The sequence below is a fragment of the Panthera uncia genome, chromosome X (genome assembly GCF_023721935.1).
Source record: "Panthera uncia isolate 11264 chromosome X, Puncia_PCG_1.0, whole genome shotgun sequence".
NCBI classification, from domain to species: domain Eukaryota; kingdom Metazoa; phylum Chordata; class Mammalia; order Carnivora; family Felidae; genus Panthera; species Panthera uncia.
In genome coordinates, this window is record NC_064817.1 from 54308575 (window position 1) to 54332165 (window position 23591).

General features: G+C 38.7%; 1 protein-coding gene across 2 annotated transcripts in view; it reads left to right on the plus strand.

Moving 5' to 3' along the window:
* KIF4A (kinesin family member 4A) overlaps positions 1-23591 on the plus strand; it is a 119905-nt gene that overhangs the window by 32802 nt on the left and 63512 nt on the right. For both annotated transcript variants that reach the window (XM_049643914.1, XM_049643913.1), the window contains 3 exons: positions 11625-11741; positions 12580-12755; positions 18929-18990. In XM_049643914.1, the coding sequence (XP_049499871.1) occupies positions 11625-11741; positions 12580-12755; positions 18929-18990 (355 nt within the window). The remainder of the gene's footprint in view (positions 1-11624; positions 11742-12579; positions 12756-18928; positions 18991-23591) is intronic.

Consider the following 23591-nt stretch of genomic DNA (forward strand, 5'->3'; position numbering starts at 1 on the left):
TCCCATCATTCACCAAGTTCTTCCAGTCTTACTTTCTCATGTCTCAAATCACTTTCTTTTCTTAGTTAGTTCAAGCCTTCATCATTTCTTAGCTTATAGCAAGCTTTCCAACTAGTTTCCCTATCTTTTTCAGGCACCCTTGCAAGCCTTCTACCAATCAGCAGCCAGGATGTTTTCGTAAACTGGATATCCCTGCTTAGAGCTCTCCTCATGGCTCCTTACTTTGTATTACACTGCTTGGCATAACCTTTGTGCTCTAGCCCTGCCTACCTGGCTGGCTTCCCCTGTCCTCAGCCCTTCCTTGCAATCTGCTTAGCCGTTCTAAGTGTGCCAAGTTCTCTCTTGTCTGTGCTTCTTTGTACATCATGCTCCCTCTGCCGGAAATGCCTTCCTTCTGTCTTCACATGGCTAATTTTTTTTGCCCTTCAATGCTCAACTCTGATTTCATCCCCTTGAAGAAACTTTCTTTGACCACCTTCAGTCCCCCCCGCCATCTCGTGCTCACCTCTTTCCTACAGTAACACTAACCCAACTCTGTCATACGGTCATCTCCTAAAATGACTGACTCCCCCAGTAGACAGCAAGCCAGGCAAAGGTGTCTTATTCATCTTTGAATCCTTAGGGCCTGGCATAGTGCCTGACACGTAGTTGGTCCTGACTGAGTGCCTGAGTTTCTTGCTCCCTTTTGATCTGACTGGCAATTCTTATTAATATTTCAATTCACAATTTAGATGTCACCCAAATGTGAAATCTCTAATATGAAGCATAGCATCAGCTGGTGCTCCATAGTGTTTTTTCCTAACACTTTATTATGAGATTTTTCTAAGATACAGCAAAGTTAAAAGATTTTACAAGAAAGGCCCTAAACCTAGCATCTGGATTCTACCATTAACATTTTAGTCTATTTGCTTTATGACATATCTAGCCACTCATTAAGCCATATTCTTTTTCATTTTTTTAATTTATTTTTATTTTTTAATTATAATTTATTGTCAAGTTGGCTTCCATACAACACCCAGTGCTCATCCCAACAAGTGCCCTCCTCAATGTCCATCACCCACTTTGCCCTCTCCCCCGCCCCTCATCAACCCTGTTTGCTCTCAGTATTTAAGTCTTTTATGGTTTGCCTCCCTCCCTCTCTGTAACTTTTCCCCCCTTCCCCTCCTCCATGTTCTTCTGTTAAGTTTCTCAAGATCCACATGAGTGAAAACATATGGTATCTGTCTTTCTCTGACTGACTTAATTCACTTAGCATGACACTCTCCAGTTTCATCCACATTGCTGCAAATGGCCAGATTTCATTCTTTCTCATTGCCAAGTAGTATTCTTTTTCAAATGCATTTTAAAGTAAATCACACACATTAGTACACTTCCTCCTAAATACTTAAGCTTACGTGTTATTAACTGGAGTTTAATATTTGTTTATATTTTTTAATGTAAAATTTGAAAGAATGGAAAGCATAAATTTTAAGTGTATACTAACTGAGTTTTGACAAATGCATTTACCTAAAAGCCTATATAACCTAACACCTTATCGTGATATAGATTACTTCCCTTCTCAGTCAGTTGTCACCCTGCCACATCTCACTGCATTCTCCCTTTTCATTGTAATTATTTGTCAGTTTTCCCCACTAGACTTTGAGTTCCTTGGAGGTAAAGACCAGTTCTTATTTTCCCACTAACTGTGCCAAGCACTGTGCCTGGCACACATTTGGCGTTCAGTAACTGTTAGTTGGCCGGATGAATGCATATCTGCCTTATCCCCGGAATATGAGCACATGTTGTATTCATTCTCTTTCTTTCTCATTTCCCACATTTAAAAGGTTACTTGGTCATGTCATTTTTATGTCTCAGATACCTTTCTTTAAAAAATTTTTTTTAATGTTTATTCATTTTTGAGATGGAGAGAGCATGAGTAGGGGAGGGGCAGAGAGAGAGGGAGACACAGAATCTGATTCAGGCTCCAGACTCTCAGCTGTCAGCACAGAGCCTGACACAGGGCTCAAACTCATGAACCGCAAGATCATGACCTGAGCTGAAGTCGCACACTTAACCAACTGAGCCACCCAGGCTCCTTTTCTGGTGTTCCAGTCATTAGAGATCTCTCACCTGAACTATTAAAATAACTTCCTAAAAGGTTTCCTTTTTTTTAATGTTTATTTACTTTTGAGAGAGAGAGTGAGAGACAGAGCATGAGGTGGGGAGGAGCAGAGAGAGAGGGAGACACAGAATCCGAAGCAGGCTCCAGGCTCTGAGATGTCAGCACGGAGCCTGACACAGGGCTCAAACCCACAGACTGCGAGGTCGTGACCTGAGCCAAAGTCAGATGCTCAACCAACTGAGCCACCGAGGCACCCTCTAAATGGTTCCTTAAGACACCAGTTTTTTACTCCCAAATTGACCTCCCAACTGACGACCAAAGTAATATTTACCAAATCCAAATTCGATCACATATACCCCCTCTTTAAAACTTTTCATTTGTTTTCCATCATCTACAGCAGATGTTTTTATCTGCCTTCCTTTTAAAGCAGAGGAACGCTTCTTTAAGTGAAATCTTACAACAAATTCTAACAGTTGAAATAAATTAAAGAACAGATTTTAAATTCATGTAAATTTATTTTATAAGTTCAAATGTATAACACTGTATAAGTCAATCTTCAAACGAGAAGAACATTATAGTTATTATGATCACAATTTCTTTCTTTATGTTAATGGGCATATCATAGAGTTTTCTGTAATAAAAAATGAAGTACAACAAAGGACTTGTATCTAGAATATCTAGAAATATAGAATATTTCTGTAATAAAAAATGAAGTGCAATGAAGGACTTATATCTAGAATATATATAAGGACTTGTATCTAGAATATATCAGACTTCAGAAGAACTCTGGAAACTCAAAAGTAAAAAAAAACAATCCAAGTACAAAGTAAGCAAAAAACACAAACAGATGTTTCGCCAAAGGGGACATACAGATGGCAATAACTGCATGAAAAGGTGTTCAGCATCCTTAGTCATTAAGGAAATACAAATGAAAACCACAATGAGGTATTACTGCACACCTCTCATAATAGCTAAAAGAAAAAATAGTGACAATACCAAATGCTGCCAAGAATGTGGAAGAATTGAATCTCTCATACATTGCTGATGGGAATGTAGAAAGGTACACTCAGGGAAATACTAAATATGTTCTTATCAAACAATATAGCAATTGCACTATTGGACATTTATCCCAAAGAAAGTGTATGTTCACACAAAAATTCACACGTGAATGTTCATAGCTGCTCTATTTGTAATAACCAAAAACTGGAAATGATTCAAAATGTCCATCAGCAGGCGAATGGTTAAACAAAAATGTAGTGCATCCATGCTGTGTAATACTACTCAGTAGTAAAAAGAAATGATTACTGGGGTACCTGGGTGGCTCAGTCGGTTAAGCATCCGACTTCAGCTCAGGTCACGATCTTGTGGTTCGTGAGTTCCAGCCCCGCGTTGGGCTCTGTGCTGACAGCTCAGAGCCTAGAACCTGCTTCAGATTCTGGGTCTCCCCCTCTCTCTCTGCCCCTCCCCTGATTGTGCTCTGTCTCTGTCTCTCTCTCTCAAAAATGAATAAACATTTTAAAAAAGTATTAAAAGAAAAAAAAGGAATGACTATCGATGCAGACAACACCTTGGATGGATTATTGTTATGCTGAGTGGGGAAAAAAAAGGCCAGTCTCAAAAAGTTGCATAGTGTGTGATGCCATTTAAACATTCTTGAAATAGCAAAATTATATGGGAGAACAGATTCATGGTTGACAAGGGCTAGGGATTGGGGAGTAAAGGAGTAGGTGTTCATATAAAGGGTAGCACGAGAAAGCTGTGTGGTGATAGGACAGTTCTGTATCTTGATTTTGGTGTTGGTTACTTGAAGTTATACACGTGATAAAATTGCATAGAACTACACACACACACACACACACACACACACACACACACATAGAGTACATGTAAAAACTGCTGAAATCTGAATAAGCTCTGGGGATTGTGCCAATGTTAATTTTCAGGTTTTGATACTGTGCTATAGCTGTGCAATATGTTACCATTGGGGAGGCTGGGTGAATGATGTATAAGACCTTCCTGTACGTTTCTTTGCAACTTCCTGTGAATCTAAATAATTATTTTGAAAGAAAAACTTTTTTAAATGCACTATAATAAAAAGCATTTTTTTCTCTTTCCCCAAATCCCTAGTCTACATTTCTAGATATTTTCTCTTTCTATACAAATAGAGGCGTATAATGTACTCTGTTCTAGTCTACCCTTTATTTTTTTCACTGAATGATATATGTTGGAGGTTGTTCCATGTTAACTTAAACATCTCTACCACATTCTTTTTTATGTCTATATATTGTATAGATAGACCATTGTATTTATTATACCATTCCGTTACTGATGAACATTTAGATTGGTTCTAGACTTTCACCATTACAAAGTAAGCTCTAGTGAACATTCTTCATTCTTAGTATATGACATGATGGAGATTCTAGATGACAGAACCTTATTTAAGGTTTTGCATCTAACTTTTCCTATAATTTATTCTGGTGACACATTACCAAGAATGTCCTGATTCATCATATGTAGCTGTGAATTATAAACACTTTTTTTTTAATTTGAAAAGAGAGAGAGTACGCGTGAGCAGAGGAGAGGGGCAGAGGGAGAAGGAGAGAGATCATCTTAAGGTGGCTCCACACTCAGTGCAGAGCTCCACATGGGGCTCAGTCCCACAACCCTGGGATCATGACCTGAGCCAAAATCAGGAGTGGGACACTCAACCAACTGAGCCACCCCAACGCCCCTAAACACTTTGTAACAGTCCAAATTACAACCTCAGGATTCTCCTCAATTATTTACCTGATCTGGGAGTTTCACATGATAGGACATTTAAATCCAAAGTTGTATCACTAGCAATATCTTTTCTAGTTTATGTTATGTAATAACTATAAATGCTTTTAACAGGATACTTGCAAAGTTTACAAGAAGCACTGAAACTATCTTTTTTTTAGTGCCATTGGCTAAGTGTTTCATATGCACTTTCTCATTTAATCATTTTTTCTAACTTTTGTTGAGATATTATTGACATATATGTAAGTTTAGGTATACATTGTGATTATTGGATACATGTATATATTGTGAAATGATTACCATAATAAGGTTAGTTAACACTTCTATCCCCTTACATAACTACCGTGTGTGTGTGTGTGTGTGTGTGTGTGTGTGTCTGGTGATAGCATTTAGGATTTACTCTCTTAATAACTATCAAGTATACAATACAGTAATGTTAATTATAGTCACCATGCTTTACATGAGATCCCAGAACTTATTCATCTAATAGCTGGAAGTTTGTATTCTTTGACCAACACCTCCCCATTTCTCTCACTCCTCAGCCTCTGGCAGCCACCATTCCACTCTCTTTCTGTGAGTTCAGCTTGTTTAGATTCCACGTATAATTGAGAACATACAGTATTTGCCTTTCTCCATCAGACTTATTTCACTTAGCATAATGTTCTCAAGGTTCATCCATGTTGCAAAAGGCAGGATTTCTGTCTTTTTTGTGGCTGAATAATATTCCTTTGTATGTATATGCGTGTGTGTGTACACTGAATTCTGTGTATCCATTCATCTATCAGTGGGCATGTAGATTGTGAACATCCGTTTGGTACTACACAACTGACGATGATGCAGTGATAAGTGCATGAATTTGAAGAATTGCCTCTGCCTGGTGTTTCAGTACAAACTTGTACTATAATGGTATAATAACTTGCACGATTTTCCATGAGCGAGCATGTGACCAGGGAAAAGTCTATGCAAAGCCACAGCCTTAAAATGCACATTTGCGAAACATTAAGACATGCACACATATTAGAGGTATTTTCAAAGACCGTAAAAAAATTAACTAACCTTGCTGCACAAAACAATGTGCTGGTTGACTTCAGCATGTTAAGATTTGAAATACAGCACACTGGAGTGAGCTGTGTAAAGGCAGTTTTTAAAATAGTTAAAATGACTGTAAGTAGTGGTGATGATTACACAACAGTGTGAATGTACTTAGTGCTACTGAACTGTACACTTAAAAATGGTTAAAATGGTAAATTTTATGTTACATATATGTTGCCATAGTAAGTTCCAGGCTCTGAGCTGTCAGCACAGAGCCCAATGTGGGGCTCAAACTCGCAAACTGTGAGATCATGACCTGAGCTAAAGTCGGACGCTTAACTGACTGAGCTACCCAGGCGCCCCTATCTTACCACAGTAAAAAATTTAAAAAAACAAAGCCCAAATGACCATTGCAGAAACTCTGAAGAATCTCTGTGGTTCCCTAAAGTATCCCAAAGGTTCTGAGGGACACAGTTTGAAAACCACTACCCTACATGAGAAATACAAATACCTGAGACTGACCTATCTGTCGTGCATTTATGATCTCTCCTGAGCTGCCCTCTAACCTGATTATTTGTCACTCTCCATCTTATAACTTGCATTGTATTCACACTGAATTACCCGTAGTTCTTCACAAATATGTGCCTTGGCATATGCTACTTCCTCTGCCTGGAATGCCCTTGCACTGTTCTTTCCTAGTTCCCTCCTCCACTGGCACTGTTCTAGTCATCCTTCACAGTTCAGCTCAAATTTTTCATTCTTTTCTGAAGCCGTCTGTTACCTTCCCAGGTAAAGTTTACCACTCCCTCTTATGAGAACCCATTTCGACTATATGTATACTTTAATGTTATATTTGCAATTATTTTTGTTTGTGTATCCATCTCTCCCTGTAGATTATGAACTCCTTGAGAGTGGAGATTGTGACTTATTCATCTTTGTATCTCTAATACCTAGCACAGTGCCTGGAACATTGTGCCTGTTCACTAAGTGTTCGATGAAAGGACTCAGATGTGTGGGGTGAGAAAAGAGACAAGTCCAGGATGTCTCAGGTTTGCTGTTTGTTGGATGACTGGTTAGATGGCGAGAAAATGGGAACAGTGGTAGAAGTGAAATAGATTTACACCGAAAGATGAATTCTGTTTTGTCCAGTATTTTTATGCAATGCCTCATGGGCACAGCCCACTGGAGGTTATTCAGTAAGCAGCTAAAATACAGCTCTGGACAACAGGAAAGAGGTCTGGTTTGGAGATGCAGATTAGGGAGTCATTCTTATCGGTATTTATTGGAACTCTAGGCTGTATAAACCCAGGGAGAATATATATAGTAAGCAAAGAGCTTAAGGCAGTTTCAAGAGAATATCAACATTTAATGGGTAGGTATTAGAAAAACCATCCCATTAAGTAGCCTGGGAATGATGGAGAATGGGGAACACATTAGTTGCATGGTTCTGGGGCAGAGACTTGACAGTTCCAGAGTTCTTTATATGCTTTTTCTACCTATCCCCTCTTATCAGCCTCGAGTCTGTCCCCTTTCCAATGTACCTGATGCCTCTGAGTAAATCAGCTCATTTTCATAGAGCATAGAGATTAAGACCATGGACTTTGGAGCCAGACTGCCTTTATTTGAGTCCTGACTCTGCCACTTATTAGCTGCATGACCTTAGGCAACTTCCCTAACCTCTTTGTGCCTCAACTCTCTTATCTGTCAATACAACTATGATCATACTTCATAGGACTATTGTGAGGATTAAATGAGTTAATATGTATAAAGTACCTAGAATAGGTATACACTATATAAACTTAGCTGTTATTGTCACTGTCGTCATTATTGTCCCTCCGAAGGCTCTTTAGATTGAGGCTTCTTCCATCTTGCTAAATCCGTTATTGCTTGTCTACGTGTACTCTAAAAATATGTTGAAACCTCCTCTCTACTGATATTTCTCTCCTATGTTCTGTGATCTTGTGGATGAGTACTTTTAAAATTCCTTTTAGTGGTGTTTTAAGGAGGGAGAGGAGAGAAATGCTGGTGGTCAAACTTCCTATAATGCTCTGTGTTCTTTTTGTATATGAATTTATTTGTTACGTTGATCTCTGTGAAGCCACATCGATTTTTTATTGGAATAATTTGTGACTAGATAATTACAGTTTTATGCTGTGAAAGCCTTCTATCCTTTTTCTCTTTTAGACGTCCTGTTCCCAGAAAGTTAGCTGTCTTTTTTCCTGACTTTTGTGGATCTGTTTTCTTAACATCTAGCATACTGGTGTATGACTGTGCCCCTCAGTCCCCAGCAAACAGATTCCCATCATTTTACTTCTATAATCAGTTCTTCCGTGTGTATCAGCTTGAAGGCCAAAGCAGCCATTTCCTTATCCACTCAAAGTGTCTTCTGAGTGAAGAAACTGTTATCAGAATAGATTAGGAATTTGTCAGGTGCTGTCTGCTTTCAGCCTCATGTAATTTAGTAGAGATCCAAATAATCCAAGTTTGTCTACCCTATTAATAAAAACATGTAGGTAGTACTTTGTAGATCACATTTGATTTTTATCATAGTCCCCTGAGGTAAGGTATGTATTACACCTATTTTATGAATAAAGGAGAGTTTCAGTGGCTTATCCAAGCTCACACATATTGGTAAGTGGAAGAGGCAGAGTCTGAATGAAGATTCTGTCTCCTAATCAAATTCCCTTCTACTCTGTCCCTTCTCAGTACTTACTCCTATAAGTTTTGTGATCTGTTGCAGTAACAGATCATTCCCTTTCTCTCTGACTAGGCAAACCATATCAATACTATATTACCTCCATTTTTCACCCCATTTTACTTGGTTATCTACCTTGGGCTTGCAGATATTTTCTTCACCTGTAGAGCAGGGTTTCTCAGCTGTGGCACTATTAACATTTCGGATCAGATCATTTGGGGGGGCTGTCCAGTCTCTTGGTAGGATAGAGGCATCCTTGCCCTCTACCCACCAAATACCAGTAGCACTGCCTGCCACCCCACAAATTGTGACAACCAAAATGTCTCCAGGTATTGCCAGATGTCCCCTAAAAAGCAAAATGTGTTTGTTGCCATAGTAAATAAACACCCAAAAATGTCAAGTAGTATTCTTGATCCTCTCCTTGCTTGATCTATTCTCAATCTTAGAATAACTTCTGATTTTATAATTTTATCTGGGCATTTTTTCTCCATAGCCATCATTGATCAGAAATTTAAACCTCTGCAAACATGTTCTTCCCAGTCTTTATGATGTACACTCCATCCATGTCATGAACTCATCATTTTAAATCTCTTAACAGAAAATCAGATCCTGTTTCGTGATGGGTTCTTTCTAGAGAGACATTCATTTCCCTTGCTTCTTTCTATTCCAAAGCCCCAATTCTCATTTGAAAAAGAAAAAAAAAAACCAGCCTCTTTATACCCAAGTAAATGATTCTTGCTTAGATCAAAGTTGCCATAGATTCTTCTCAGGGTTCATCTAGATTTTTTTATTGTTGTTCTTGTACGACACTATAGATGGAAGTTTTGCTCAGCAGGTTTGAAAAACCTCAGCAGTCTCTTCCTTAACATCCCAGATGGGATATGAGCAAATGAGATGGAACTGTGTTCTGTTTGGCTCAAAGGGGAAAGAAAAGAAAGGAATGAACTAATACAAGGATTAGTACAGGTATTGGTGAGCAGCTTTGATAAATCTCAGCAGACTCTCCTTCACATCCTGGGTAGGATAAATGGCCCTGAAAAATGGTATCCCTTTCAGCTGGCAATAAAAGGAAAAGACAGGAATGGTTGCTTGAAGGGATTGGTTTTGTTTTAGATTTGGGAGATTTGAGCATGTATAGAGACTGAAAAGAAGAAATTAGTAAAGGGAAAATAAATTGAAGATCTAAGAGAGAGGGAGAAGATCAAAGGTTTCAACGTCCCAGAGATAATGGGGGGGACTAGAGACACCAGCACACTAAAGGGGAAATAAAGGTGGTTATTTACTCCTCTGAAACAAGAAGGATGAAGGAATCAGTAACAGCAAAGAAAAGACTATGAGGTGAGGAGAGGGAAAACCTTCCCTTGCAGATAACTTTGATCTCCACAATGTATTTGTTGAAATCATCCACTAATAGAGTGAAGGTAGATTTACAGTCTTGAAAATGATGAGTGTTTAGAATAGCTGCTCTGGTGAAGTAGGAATGAGGAAGAAAAGATTGCCGCTTGATGAAGTGTTCAGCAAAAGTCAGAGAGCAGTGTTTTATAATGAATGGATCTAGTCCATTTAGTTATGTGACTTTCTCCAGCATTGCAGCCTACAGTAACTTACACACACACACACACACACACACACACACACACACACCACAGTTAGTCTAACGTGTGACTGGGAATTGACATGATGGGAAGGCAGAAGGTCATGGGTCTAGTGAGTGCTTGAGAAAGCCTAACTGAAATGATCGATCATAGTGTCCAGAATATGTAGTTTAAGGCCCAGGGGAGGATGATCTACTGGGAGTATTATAAAGTATCAGTAAATTGGTGGCTATTATAAGGGTGAAGAGCAGGACCCATGAAAGAAATGAAAAGCTAGTAGAATGCAGTCAGAGAGGAGTTTTGGAGCTCAGGATCTTGTAGATATATAGTTATTTCTGGTTGTATGGGAGTCCACAGTATGGCTGAGTAAATAAAAAGGTAGAGTAGCATTAAACAAAAATGATACCATTTATTTGTCATTTAACTTTGTATAATTATCTTTTTTTATTTTTGAGAGAGAGAGAGAGCGTGAGTGGGATAAAGGCAGAGAGATGGGGACAGCATCTGAAGTAGGCTCTGTGCTGACAGCAGAGAGCCCAAGGCAGGGCTCGAACCCCCGAACCATGAGATCATGACCTGAGTCAAAGTCGGACACTCACCTGACTGAGCCACCCAGGCACCCCACTTTGTATATCATTTAATTCTCCACCACAACCCAATGAGGTAGATAGATGTGCCTCATTTTAGAGCAGAACCCAAAATCATATAGGTAGTCAGTGGTAGAGCCAGGATTAGAACCTAAGTCTATCTGACACCAAAGCCTGTGCACTTAACCACTATACTATGTAGCCTTTTCACAGTAAACATAATCATGGGAAGGTCAGAGGCTTTAGAAGGACCTCAGAAATTATTACAGGGTTTAAAAAGCAGACTTTGGAATTCAAGAAGTGGAAAAGAATCTTTACCCTTTTTAAAGCAACAAGAGAAAATATATTCCTCTGTGGTGTGAAAGAAAAAGCATAGGACTTAACTGAAATCCTAAGATGGAATGTCAGGCCTACCACTCACCAGCTGTTTGACCTTAGACAAGTCATAGAAACTCTGGTCTAGTTTCCTTATCTGTAAAGTGAGAATGATAGTAAATATAATTTAGTGACATGATAAAAAATAGCTGTTCATCTAATTTCTCAGCACTAATTTGAGAATTAAAAGTGGTAATGGATATAAAAAGTAAATATACAAATTGTTGTTGTCATGGTGATAGTTATCTGTCTGTCTACTTTGTTTCCATGGGAAAGGGCAAGAAGTCTCAACAAATTCAGTTGTGCATATCCAACATTTAGACCTTTGTTTTCAGAAAAGTGAAGAAGATCAAGAAGTCTCCTTAAGACTGATGATTTAATATTTCTGTGGGGTTTTTATTTTATGTAGGTGTATGTTCGATGCTTTACTAAGCAATTTAAATTGTGTTTCCTGCTACTAGGCATTAATATTAACCGAGGCCTCCTGTGCTTGGGAAATGTGATCAGTGCTCTTGGAGATGACAAAAAGGGTGGCTTTGTGCCATACAGAGATTCCAAGTTGACTCGACTGCTTCAAGGTAAGCCCAGAGTGCCTCTAAAAATAAGAGAGTAGGGGCGCTTGGGTGGCTCAGTCGGTTAAGTGGCCGACTTCGGCTCAGGTCATGATCTCGCCATCCATGAGTTCGAGCCCCGCGTCGGGCTCTGTGCTGACAGCTCAGAGCCTGGAGCCTGTTTTGGATTCTGTGTTTCCCTCTCTCTGACCCTCCCCCATTCATGCTCTCTCTCTGTCTCAAAAATAAATAAACGTTAAAAAAAATTTAAAAAAAAAATAAGAGAGTGACTCAGAGTAATAGTGCTGAGAAGGTAAAGACGGGATCGGTGAACAGATTTTTGGACTATCCTATACAGAGCTATCTAACTGATAAATCGGAAAGAGACCCATTAGTAGGCAGGCTTGTAAGATAATGGAAAGGTGTCTTCATAGATGGGTTTGAAAGCCAAGAAATCTACAGAATGCCAACTGAACTTTATACTTTGTAACTGAAAATGAACTTGATTACTGTTTATTAGTACTTGATAAGCAGAATTCCCTGAATAATTAAAACCTACCTAGAGAGGGCATCCTAAGAATGTTTAATTCCACTTGTGGCTCCTAACTTACTTGCACTAGGCCTGAGTTGTTTTAACCCAACTAACTGCCAAAATCACAGTCTTACGAATGGGGACACATGGAATAGGATTCTAAACTATATCATTTATGCAACAAAAAATCTTAGTATTTTTACTAACAGGAAATTTGCAGATTATTAAAAATTTTTTTCTTAGAGCTCTGAGTTTGAAGGCACTGACCTAAATGGACAGCTTTCCTTGCATCCTGATTGTTTGATTTTATTTCCTCCTATTGTTATTTTTCAGATTCTCTAGGAGGTAATAGCCATACACTTATGATAGCCTGTGTGAGTCCTGCTGACTCCAATCTAGAAGAAACATTAAATACCCTTCGCTATGCTGACAGAGCAAGAAAAATCAAGAATAAACCTGTTGTTAATATCGATCCCCAGACGGCTGAACTTAATCATCTGAAGCAACAGGTAAAAGGGACTTAAAATTTGATGGGAAAAATTTAAGTGTATGAGTGGAATGATAGAGCTTCTGTCTCTCAGCTTCTCCTCTACCAGAAGTTTAGAGATGTTGGCTAAGCATTCTGTTGGTTTGGGAAAATTCTAAAGTAATTCCTGTTAACATGTTTATTGTCATCTTTAAGATTTGGGGGTGGCATTGGAGATTTCACTGATAAAAAAGTGAGCAGTGGGAGACAAGGCAAGAGAGGCAGGCAAGTGTCAGATCCCAAAAGTTCTTACATGACCGCTTAGAGAATTTGAAATTCAACCAGAAAGCTGTGGAAAGCTATTGAAAGTAAGTGGGCTACATGGTGATATGTGTGCTTTAGGGAGATCACTCTAGCAAGTATACAGAAATAGATTAGAAGTAGGTATAACTTGAAGTAGGAAAACAAATTACAATAGTACCCCCCCTTATCCATGATTTCACTTCCCACAGTTTCAGTTTACTCATGGTCACCCATGGACTGGAAGCAGGTGATTCTCCTTCTCACGTATTGTCAGAAGGTTAATAGTAGCTTAACACTACATCACAGTGCCTATGTCATTCACCTCACTTAGACACTCATCACGTAGACATTTTATCATCTCATATCATCACAAGGAAAAGGGTAAGGACAGTACAATAAGATATTTTTGGGGGGGGGAATCACAGTCATGTAGCTTTTATTATAGTATATGATTATAATTGGTCTATTTTAATTTTAGTTACTGTCAATCTCTTACTTGCATGATTTATAAATGAAACTTTATCATAGGTATATATGTATAGGAAAAGGCATAGTATATATAGAGTTCAGTACTATCTACAGGTTCAGGCATCCATCAGGGGTCTTGGAACATATCCCCCACAGATCTACTGTAGGCTATTATAATAACCCAGGTGAGAACTATGGCCTAAACTAAAGATAGTAGCCATAGAAATAAAGAGAAGGGTACAAATTAGAAAGAAAATAACCCAAGGAGGTAGAATGTCTAGAGCTTGCTTGGTAACAAATTTGATGTGGAAGGGTCAGTAAGTAGGGAGAATCAAGGTTGTTCTCAAGTTTCTTGCTTGGACAACTGATTAAAATGGTAGTACCAATCATTGAGTCAGGGAATACAGGAGGAAACACAGGGTAAAGTGAGAAAAGTTTTTAAAAAATTAATAAAATTAATTATTTGTAACCACAGTGAAAAACATGGGTGAATCTCATAAAAATAATGTTGTGTGAAAGAACCCAGACACACAGTGGAAATGATGGAATTCAGTTTGGGGCATTTTGAATTCGAATAACTTGGGGGACATGTAAGTAGAGTTTTTCAAACGTAGCTGGCCTTTGGGTTTAATGTAGAGAGGTCTGAACTGAAGATACAGATTTAAGAGCCATTAGCATTTAGATGGAATCTGAAATTATTATAGAATGGATGAGACCAAATGGCACATTCAAGGTACTCACTAAATATTTGCTGAATGAGTAAATGGCCACAAAGAGAAGAAAGCCAAAGACAGAACACTGGGGGAACAGCAGTTTTTAAGGAATGGGGAAAAGAGGGAAGACAAAAAAGAGAGACTAAGCAAAAAAGAGAGACTAAGACGGAGCCAACAAGTAGGAAGAAAAACAGTCGTATCATGGAAGACAAGGGAAGAAAGTTTCAAGGACCATCAAAAGTACAAAGTTATTTTTTAAAAAGTACAAATTTATAAAGAAGTGTAGAGTAAAATAAATACTGAAAAGTGTCCATTGGTTTTTTTTAATCAACAAGGAGATTATTGGTGACTTCAGTGAGAAGAGGTTCAGATTGTTGTGGGATCAACAGTGAATGCTAGATAAGGAAGTGGAGGAAGTTGGTAGGCTCTTCTTTCAAGAAGGCAAAATGAAAGAAGGCAATAACTAGGTAGTCAAGGGTCAAAGGATATAGGTCTGTTTGTTTTTAAAAATATGGAAGAAGCAGGGCGCCTGGGTGGCTCAGGCGGTTAAGCATCTGACTTTGGCTCAGGTCATGATCTTGCAGTTCATGGGTTTGAGCCCCATGTCAGGCTCTGTGCTGACAGCTCAGAGCCTGGAGCCTGCTTTGGATTCTGTGTCTCCCCCTCTCTCTTCCCCTCCCCTATTCATTCATTCTCTCTCTCTCTCAAAAATAAACATTAAAAAAAATTTTTTTAAACATGAGAGAGGCTCAGGACGCACCTGGGTGGCTCAGTCAGTTGAGCATCTGACTCTTGTTCTCCGCTCAGGTCATGATCTCACGGTTTGTGGGATCGGGCCCTGCATTAGGCTTTGTGCTGAACTTGGAGCCTGCTTGGGATATATTCTCTCTCTCTCTCTCTCTCTCTCTCTCTCTCTCTTTCTCTCTCTCTTTCTCAAAATAAATAAAATAAACATTTTTTTAAAAATGGAAGAGACTTGAGCAAGTGAAAGAACCAGTTGGGAGAGACTGAAACTGAGAATAGGGACTAGTTGCTAAAAGGCCATCTCTAAGTAGTTGAGATCCTGAGCACAAATAAAGAGGGATTTGCTTTTGACCATGGAGGGGCTACCTGCCACCAAGACTAGAAGAAACAAAGTCAGAATAGGAAGAATACAGTGATAATAATTTAGAGGGAAAAGAAGGAAAATTGAGGGATTTTCAGCCTGATGACCTTTAACTTCTCAGTGTAGTTGGAAGCAAGGTCATCTTCAAAGAGCAAGCAACCAGATAATAGGGTAGAGGGACTGAAGAGACCACAGAGGCTTGAAATCATGGAAATGGAAGAGGTAGCTGACTAGGAGCATGCATTTGTGGTGGTATCAATGTAACTGGTTGTGTAACAGCTCAGTAGCTCTGGTAGAGGAGATGAGAAGGTGAGTAGTTGGATCAGCCCAGGCTTGCAGGGGTCAAGTTTTCTTACCTTCCAGGGTACTCTTTATACTGGGAATCTAGTATTTCCCAACTGTGTAGTGTTCACTCCATCTCTGGCCTTCCTCCTTGGTGATAATAGCTACTATTCAGTTAGTCTGAAGCTTTCCTTCCCTTCTCTTCCCCTATCTCCTTTCCTCCCAGGGGTCACTGTACAAAATACAAGTAATTTACCTGTTAACAGTATCTATAAAATACCATACTCAGTTCTGTCCCTCCATTTTCTTTCATGTGTATTTCTATTGCCAAAAATGCTCTTCTTCCTAGTCATTCGTTTGTTCATTCATTCCAACAATAAATATGTATTGTACACTATTATGTGCCAGGTATTGTGTTGGGATACATTGTCGAGCAAAGGAGACAGTCTCTGCCTTCATGAAACTTACTGCCTGGTGGGAGAGACAAACACCAAACACGTATTCATACCAACATATCATTATAAAATGAGATAGTGTGCTATGTAGGGTAGTATGACAGTATGGAACAGGGTCTTCTGTTATACATCTAAGCTGAGAAGGCTTCCCTGAGGTAGCAATGTGTGAGCTGAGGTCTCAGGGATTGAGTAGGAAAAGAAGGAAAGAAAACAAGGAAGAGGCATCCAGGGAGAAGAAAAACCATATGTAACAAAGTATAGTGGTTAAGAGCATTGACACTGGAGTCAGACTGCCCACATTCAAATTCTAGCTTTATAACTCACTGGGTATGTACCTTGGGCAAGTTCTCTGTGCCTCAGTTTTCCTATCTATAAAATGGGAATAATTATACCTGCTTCATAGGGTTTTTGTGAGGGTTAGATGAATTAATACATGGAAAGCACTTAGAACAGTGCCAGGCATATACCAAGTCTGAAAGGGTCCTGATTTAGGAAGGCATATAGTGCCCTTGAAGAACTGACAGACTGCCAGTGTGGCTAAAGTGGAGGGAGCCAGGAAAGAGTATTCCAGTATGAGACTAAAGAAGAAGCAGAGACCTCATCAAGACCTCACGGACTGTGTTAAAAATGATCTTAAGTTGTGTGGTACTATTCATAATTTATGTTTTTAAAAGATGAGCTGGCTGCTGTGTGGAAATGGATTATAGTGGAGCAAGAGTGGATTCATGGAGACCACTTTAAGAAGTTACTACAGTGTGGGTTGCCTGGGTGGCTCAGTTTTTTAAGCGTCCAGCGCTTGGTTTCATCTCAGATCATGATCTCAGTTTCATGAGTTCGAGCCCTGTGTCTGGCTCTGTGCTGGCAGTGCAAAGCCTGCTTGAGATTCTCTCTCCCTCTCCTCTCTCTGCCCCTCCCCTGCACACGTGGTCTCTCTCTCAAAATAAACAAACTCTAAAAATTTTTTAAAAAAGAAGTTACTACAGTGGTCCAAGAGAGAGCTAAATAGTGGCTTAGACTTAGGGTGATGGTGACAGTGGTGGAAAGAAATGACCAGTGGCTTAGATAGGGGCATGAGGGTTCGACAGCCAAATTTCTGGCATGTGAAGCTGCATGTTCACTGACCTTGAGTGCGCTAGAAAAGGAACAGGTTTGGGGATAGCAGACAACTAAGTGGAAATATTAATTAAGTACATAGTTGAATATAAAGCTCTAAATTAAAAAAGACTTGTGTTTGAGATAAATTTGGGAGTCCCCTGTTCATAGATGGTAATTGAAACCATAGTCAGAGATGAGACTTTAAGGAAAGAGTATAAAGCAAGAAGACTGATACTGAGTTTTGAGGATTTATCATCTAAAGGACACTTGGTGTGAAGATTAGCCAAGAAAGAGCCTTAGAAGATCAGTTAGAAGAATAGAAGGAAAAGCAGGAAAGTATGGTATCTGGTAAGCCAGCTGCTACCAAACAGTCAAGTAAAATGAAGACTGAAAAATGCCCATAGGATATAGTGACCTGCAGATCATTGGTGACCTTAGCAAGAGTTTTGTCAGTGGAATGCTGTAGGCAGAAATCGCATTTGAATAGGTTGAGCAGGTGAGAGAGGTGAACAAAAGGAAATGGAGGCAACAGGTATAGACGATGCTCTCAAACTTTGTGAAGGAGAGAATAGGACAAAAGATAGGAAGTGGGATTGAGAAGGGTGCTTTTGTTTTGTTTTAAGATTGGAGAGACTTGAACATGTTTTAATTTTGATAGAAAGGATCCTGTACAAAGGGAGACGTGGAAGATACAGAAGAGAGAGGGGATAACAGTATGATTCATCAGGAGGCAAGAAGAGTTTGGGATCCAAAGCGCAAGCAAGGAGACTGGTCATAACAGGTGGCACAGCTCCTCTTTCATCGTAGGAGGGAATGAGAGAAGATGAATGTGCATGCACTCTGGTTTAAGAACCAGCCCCAAGAAGCCTCCTTTTGACTGTTCTGGAATTTTATTAATTTGCTTCTTCTCAGAGCCCTAAAGTACTTAACTGTATTTTATGAATTCACATCTTCTATCTTCTTTGTCTCTTACTATTTCAGGCCATAGGCTTGTCTTTGTCAACTAGATTATAAACTTGAGAATAAAACACAGGAGTTTATTCTCGTATCCTCCTCATATTACCTGGCCTAGAGCTGAGTTTGACTTTAAAAAAAATAGATGCTCAAGGGGCACTTCAGTGGCTTAGTCGGTTAAGTGTCCGACTTGGGCTCAGGTCATGATCTCGCAGTTCGTGGGTTCAAGCCCCACATCGGGCTCTGTGCTGACAGTTCAGAGCCTGGAGCCTGCTTTGGATTCTGTGTCTGTCTGTCTGTCTCTATATCCCTCCCTCACTTTTTCTCTGTTTCTGTGTTTCAAAAATAAATAAACTTAAAAAAATTTTTTTTAATGATTATTTTTGAGAGAGACAGAGTATGAGTGGGGAAAGGGGCAGAGAGAGAGAGGGAGACACAGAATCCAAAGTAGGCTGTGCTGTCAGCACAGAGCCCCACACGGAACTCGAACCCATGAACTGTGAGATCATGACCTTAGCTGAAGTCGGATGCTTAACCAACTGAGTCACCCAGGTGCCCCAACTTAGAAAAATGTTTTAAAAATAGACATTTGGTAAAAGTCATTAAGATGCTTAGGTAAAAGGAACAACTCAAGTTCTAAGTACTAGCTATTCATATAGTGCTGTTTGGACTTTTGTCACTGAATCGTCAACCTTGATGATTTCTGTAAGGCCTAAATATGCCTTAGATTTCATAGGCACTGAGTAGAATTACTCTATGGCTAATTGTAGTAATTTAGCTGACAAGGGATAAGTAGCTTTTGATTGGTGATTAGCTTACTATTTTTCTTTGCTTTTCCCAGGTACAACAGCTACAGGTCTTGTTGCTACAAGCCCATGGAGGTACCCTGCCCAGATCTATAAAGTAAGAGCCATAGATTAATTTTATTTTTTTTTAATTTTTTTAATGTTTATTTATTTTTGAGAGCAGAGAGAGACAGAGCATGAGTGGGGGAGGGACAGAGAGAGAGGGAGGCATAGAATCTGAAGCAGGCCCCAGACTCTGAGCTGTCAGCACAGAGCCTGGCGTGGGGCTTGAACTCACAGACCATGAAATCATGAACCAAAGTCAGATGCTTAACCAACTGAGACACCCAGGTGTCCCCCCCACCACCCCGCTTTTTTTAAAATTTTTTTAAAAGAGTCGTAGATAAATTTTAAATGTATATTCTAACAGAGGCCATTTCTTCTGATGGTTGTTTTACCCTGATAGACTAAAGTTTCTGGTAGCATTTGGCATCAAGGTAGGGATCTTGCCAAATGTTCTAGTTAGCTTTGAGGCAGCCTGATGTGATGAGTTCTAGCCTCAGAAACTTATTAATTGGAATTTTACTGTGGCTGTTTATTCTCCCCCATTTATGTATTTGATTACTTACTTATATCCATATAGAATCATAGGTATTTATTTTATTCTATGGGCTAACATCCAATGCTATCATTTGTTTTATTGCTCAGATTGTTCCTGTTTTGTCCAATAGGCTCTCCTTCAGGGTGATTTTATGTTCTTCAATACACCCTCTAGTTTGTTTTTTTTTTTTTTCACCCTCCAGTTTTTAAACATTTCTACAGAATATTCCACACCCATCTTGTATTTTCCTCTCTCCAGTTCTAGAATCAACCATATCTCAAAAGAGCCCTGATTTTTTATTGGAAAATAGTGTTTAGAAACCCAATCTGGGTGCTGGGTGTGCTTGTTGTTACTGGGGTGTCACTGCTTCTAGGCCCTCTCAGCCGGTAGAGAGGAAATATCTGTATGTCTGGTAATGCACACATATACTCATATCTACATTTTTATATCTGTCTTTCTATATATTAATAGCCAGATTTTATACCAAATACCTCTGATTCCAGTCCAACACTACAGGGTTCATTTTAGCCTTCTTCCTCCTCCTATTTATAACTCCTTTTTCCAACAGTAAGACACCAACTCTTATTGTCTACAATCTATTTACTTATTTGTTCAATTCCAGGATATACATACAGTAGTTTCAAAATTGCTAGTCCATACCCCTGTGAGAAACACTTTTATGAACTGGATTACAGCATTTACATACAGTTCTTTTTGTCTTTAGGCTTAGAGTATCCAGGCAAGATACTGTTTCCCACAGTTACTGTTTGTATTCCATTTTGGGTTTCCCCTACGTCTTGGTTGGTTTTAATTGTTAGTTTATATTTCAGGTATGCAAAGGGCATATGAAATATTATCATGCTCTAAGAGTCAGAGTTATACAAAGAAGAAATAGAGCAGAGCAATGCAAATCAAAACCACAGTGAAATATCACCATACACCCATTAGGATGGCTAGTAGTAAAAATACTGAATAACAAATGTTGGCAAGCATGTGGAAAAAATTAGAATCTTTGTGCACTGTTGGAAGGACTGTAAAATGGTATAACTGCCATGGAAAACAGTATGGAGGCTCCTCAAAAAGTTAAAAATAAGAATAGCACATGATCCAGCAATCCCACTTCTGGGTAATATATCCAAAAGAATTGAAAGCAGGGTCTTAAAGAGAGATTTGCACACCCATGTTCATAGCAGCAGTATTCCCAATAGCCAGGAAGTGGAAGAAACACAAATGTCCCATCAGTGGATGAATGCCACAAATGTGGCATATACATATAATGGAATATTATTCAGCCTTAAAAAGGATGGAAATCCTATTACATGTTACAGCATGAATGAAACTTGAGGACATTATACTAAGTGAAATAAGCCAATCACAAAAAGACAGATATTATATGCTTCCACTTATATGAGATACTTAGTCAAATTCATAGAAACAGAAAGTAGAATGGTAGTGACTCGGGCCTGGGGGTGGGGAGGGGCAAAAGGGGAGTTGTTTAATGGGCAAAGGATTTCAGTTTTACAAGATAAAAAGGTTCTGGAGATCTGTTTCACAACAATGTAAATATACTTTAAACCATTCAACTGTACACTTAACAGTGGTTAAGACAATAAGTTTTTACTGCAATTAAAGAAAAAGAAAAATCCACAACAGAACTAGAAGAAAACATAGGCAAAGGTCTATGTGCTTTATAGATAAAGGTGAAAAACAGTGTAGAAATAAAAGCAATGGCAAAAAACTGTAAAAGAATAGACTGAGGAGGTGGTGGGAACAGGGAGTTGTTTAATGACTATAGAGTTTCAGTTTTGCAAGATGAGAAAGTTCTGGAGAGCCATTGCACAATAATGTGATTATACTTTACTGAACTGTACACTTAAAAAATGGTTATGATGGTAAATTTTGTTAACATGTTTTTTACCACAATATATTTTGTGAAATGTCATTCCCTCTTCATCCCTGCTACCCTATTCCCATTGCACCCTTATTTCTACCACTATTCTCCCTGCTCCATATTGAACCAATCTCTTTAGTTTCTGGTCTAGCTTTCCTATATTTCTCCTCTACAAATGAGCATATACCTATTTATTTTTTTCATATCCTCTTATATGAATGGTAATATGCCATAGATGGTCTTTGTGGCTTTGCTCTTTTCAGTATTGCCTGTAAATCATTTCTTATCAGTTCATAAAAGCCTTCCTCATTCTTTTATACAGCTGCATAGTTCTCTTATTGTACATACTAATTCATCCTCTTTCCTATGTATGGGCACTTAGGTTTGTTTCCAGTATCTTGTGATTACAAACATACTGCAGCAAATAACCTTGTGTTATTCAGTTCTCATATTATTAGTGACTTATCTTCAGGGTAGATTTCTAGAAGTGGGATTGCCAAGACAAAAGGTAAGTGCATGTGTGATTTTGTTAGATATTGCCATATTCCCCTCCAAAAGAGTTACGCCAATATGCATTCCCAGTGGCAGGGTGTGACAAGGCTTGTTTCTCCATATCCTCACCAGCAGAATGTGTTGTCATACTTCTCAATTTTTTGCCAATCCAATAGGTGAGAAATACTATCTCAGTATCTCATTTTAATTTTTATTTCTTTATCAGTGGATCTCAGCTTTTTTTCATATGTTTCAGGCCCACTTTTATCTCTTTTTCTAGTGAATTGTCTATTCATATGTCTCATTTTCTATCAGATTTTTTGATCCTTTGGCCCTTTTTGAAAAAATGTGGCAAAAGATACATAAAATAAAATTCACGACTTTAACCGTTTTTAAGTATACAGTTCAGTGGAATTAAGTGCATTCACAATCTTATACAACCATCACCACCATCTCGCACAACTGAAACTCTGTACCTGTTAAACAATAACACCCCAATTTCCCCTCTCCTCTCAGTCCTGGCAGTCACCCTTCTACTTTGATTTAATTATCTGAAGCACCTAAAATGAGTGAAATCATACAATATTTGTCCTTTTTTGATTGTATTTTTTCACTTAGCATAATATCTTCAAGTTTCATCCATGTTGTAGCATGTGTCAGAATTTCCTTTCTTTTAAAGGCTGAAAAATGTCCCATTGTGTATGTATACCACATGCTGTGTATCCGTTTATCCTTCGTTGTACACAGGTTGCTTCCACCTTTTGGCTGTTGTGAATATGCTGCCATGAATGCTTTAAGACCCTGATTTCAATTCTTTTTGGGTGTAGACCCAGAAGCTAAATAGCTGGATCATATAGTAACTCTTTTCTTTGATTTTTTAAATTAGACTGCCATACTATTTTACATAGTGGCTATACCATTTTGCATTCCTACCAGCAGTGCACGAGTGTTCCAGTTTCTTCACATCCTTGCCAAACACTTGCTATTTTCCACTGTAAAAAAAAAAAAAAAACTTTTTCTAAAGTTTATTTATTTTGAGAGAGACAGAGGGTACAAGTTGGGGAGGGGCAGAGGAGGGGGGTACAGATGATCCGAAGCAAGCTCTTTGCTGACAACAGATAGCCTGATGCGGGGCTCAAACCCGCAAACTGCAAGATCATGACCTGAGCCTAAGTCAGATGCTTATCCAACTGAGGCACCCAGGCGCCCCTCAACTTTTTGGCTATTATGAATTATGCTGTTATGAACATTTACCTGCAAGTTTTTGTACAGACATTATTGGGTAGATAGCTAGAAGTAGGATTGCTGGGTCATATGTTTAACTTTTTAAGAAACTGCCAAACTTTTCCAAAGTGGGTATGATGTTTATATTCTCATGCTTCTGGATTTTGATTCATAATTAGAATGCCTTTCCCTATAGCAGGGTTAAAGAGGAATTTGTGTCCTTCTAGTACCTATGTTGATTTTATTTTTTGCATTTTGTATTTTCATTTGGAGTTTATTCTTATGTATGTGTGAGCTTATTTTCTTTTAATATCCTTATTTTCCATAACTCTTAATCATTTTTTTCTTATTATAAAAGTGATATGTTGCTTCTCGTAGGACATTTAAAATGAAAAGTATAAAGAATAAATCTTAAAACTGCCATAATTTTATCACCCAGAGATTACCACCCTTTATAATTTTCCATCTTTCGGTAATATAATCTTGGTTTCCTGATAATATTTTAAGAATG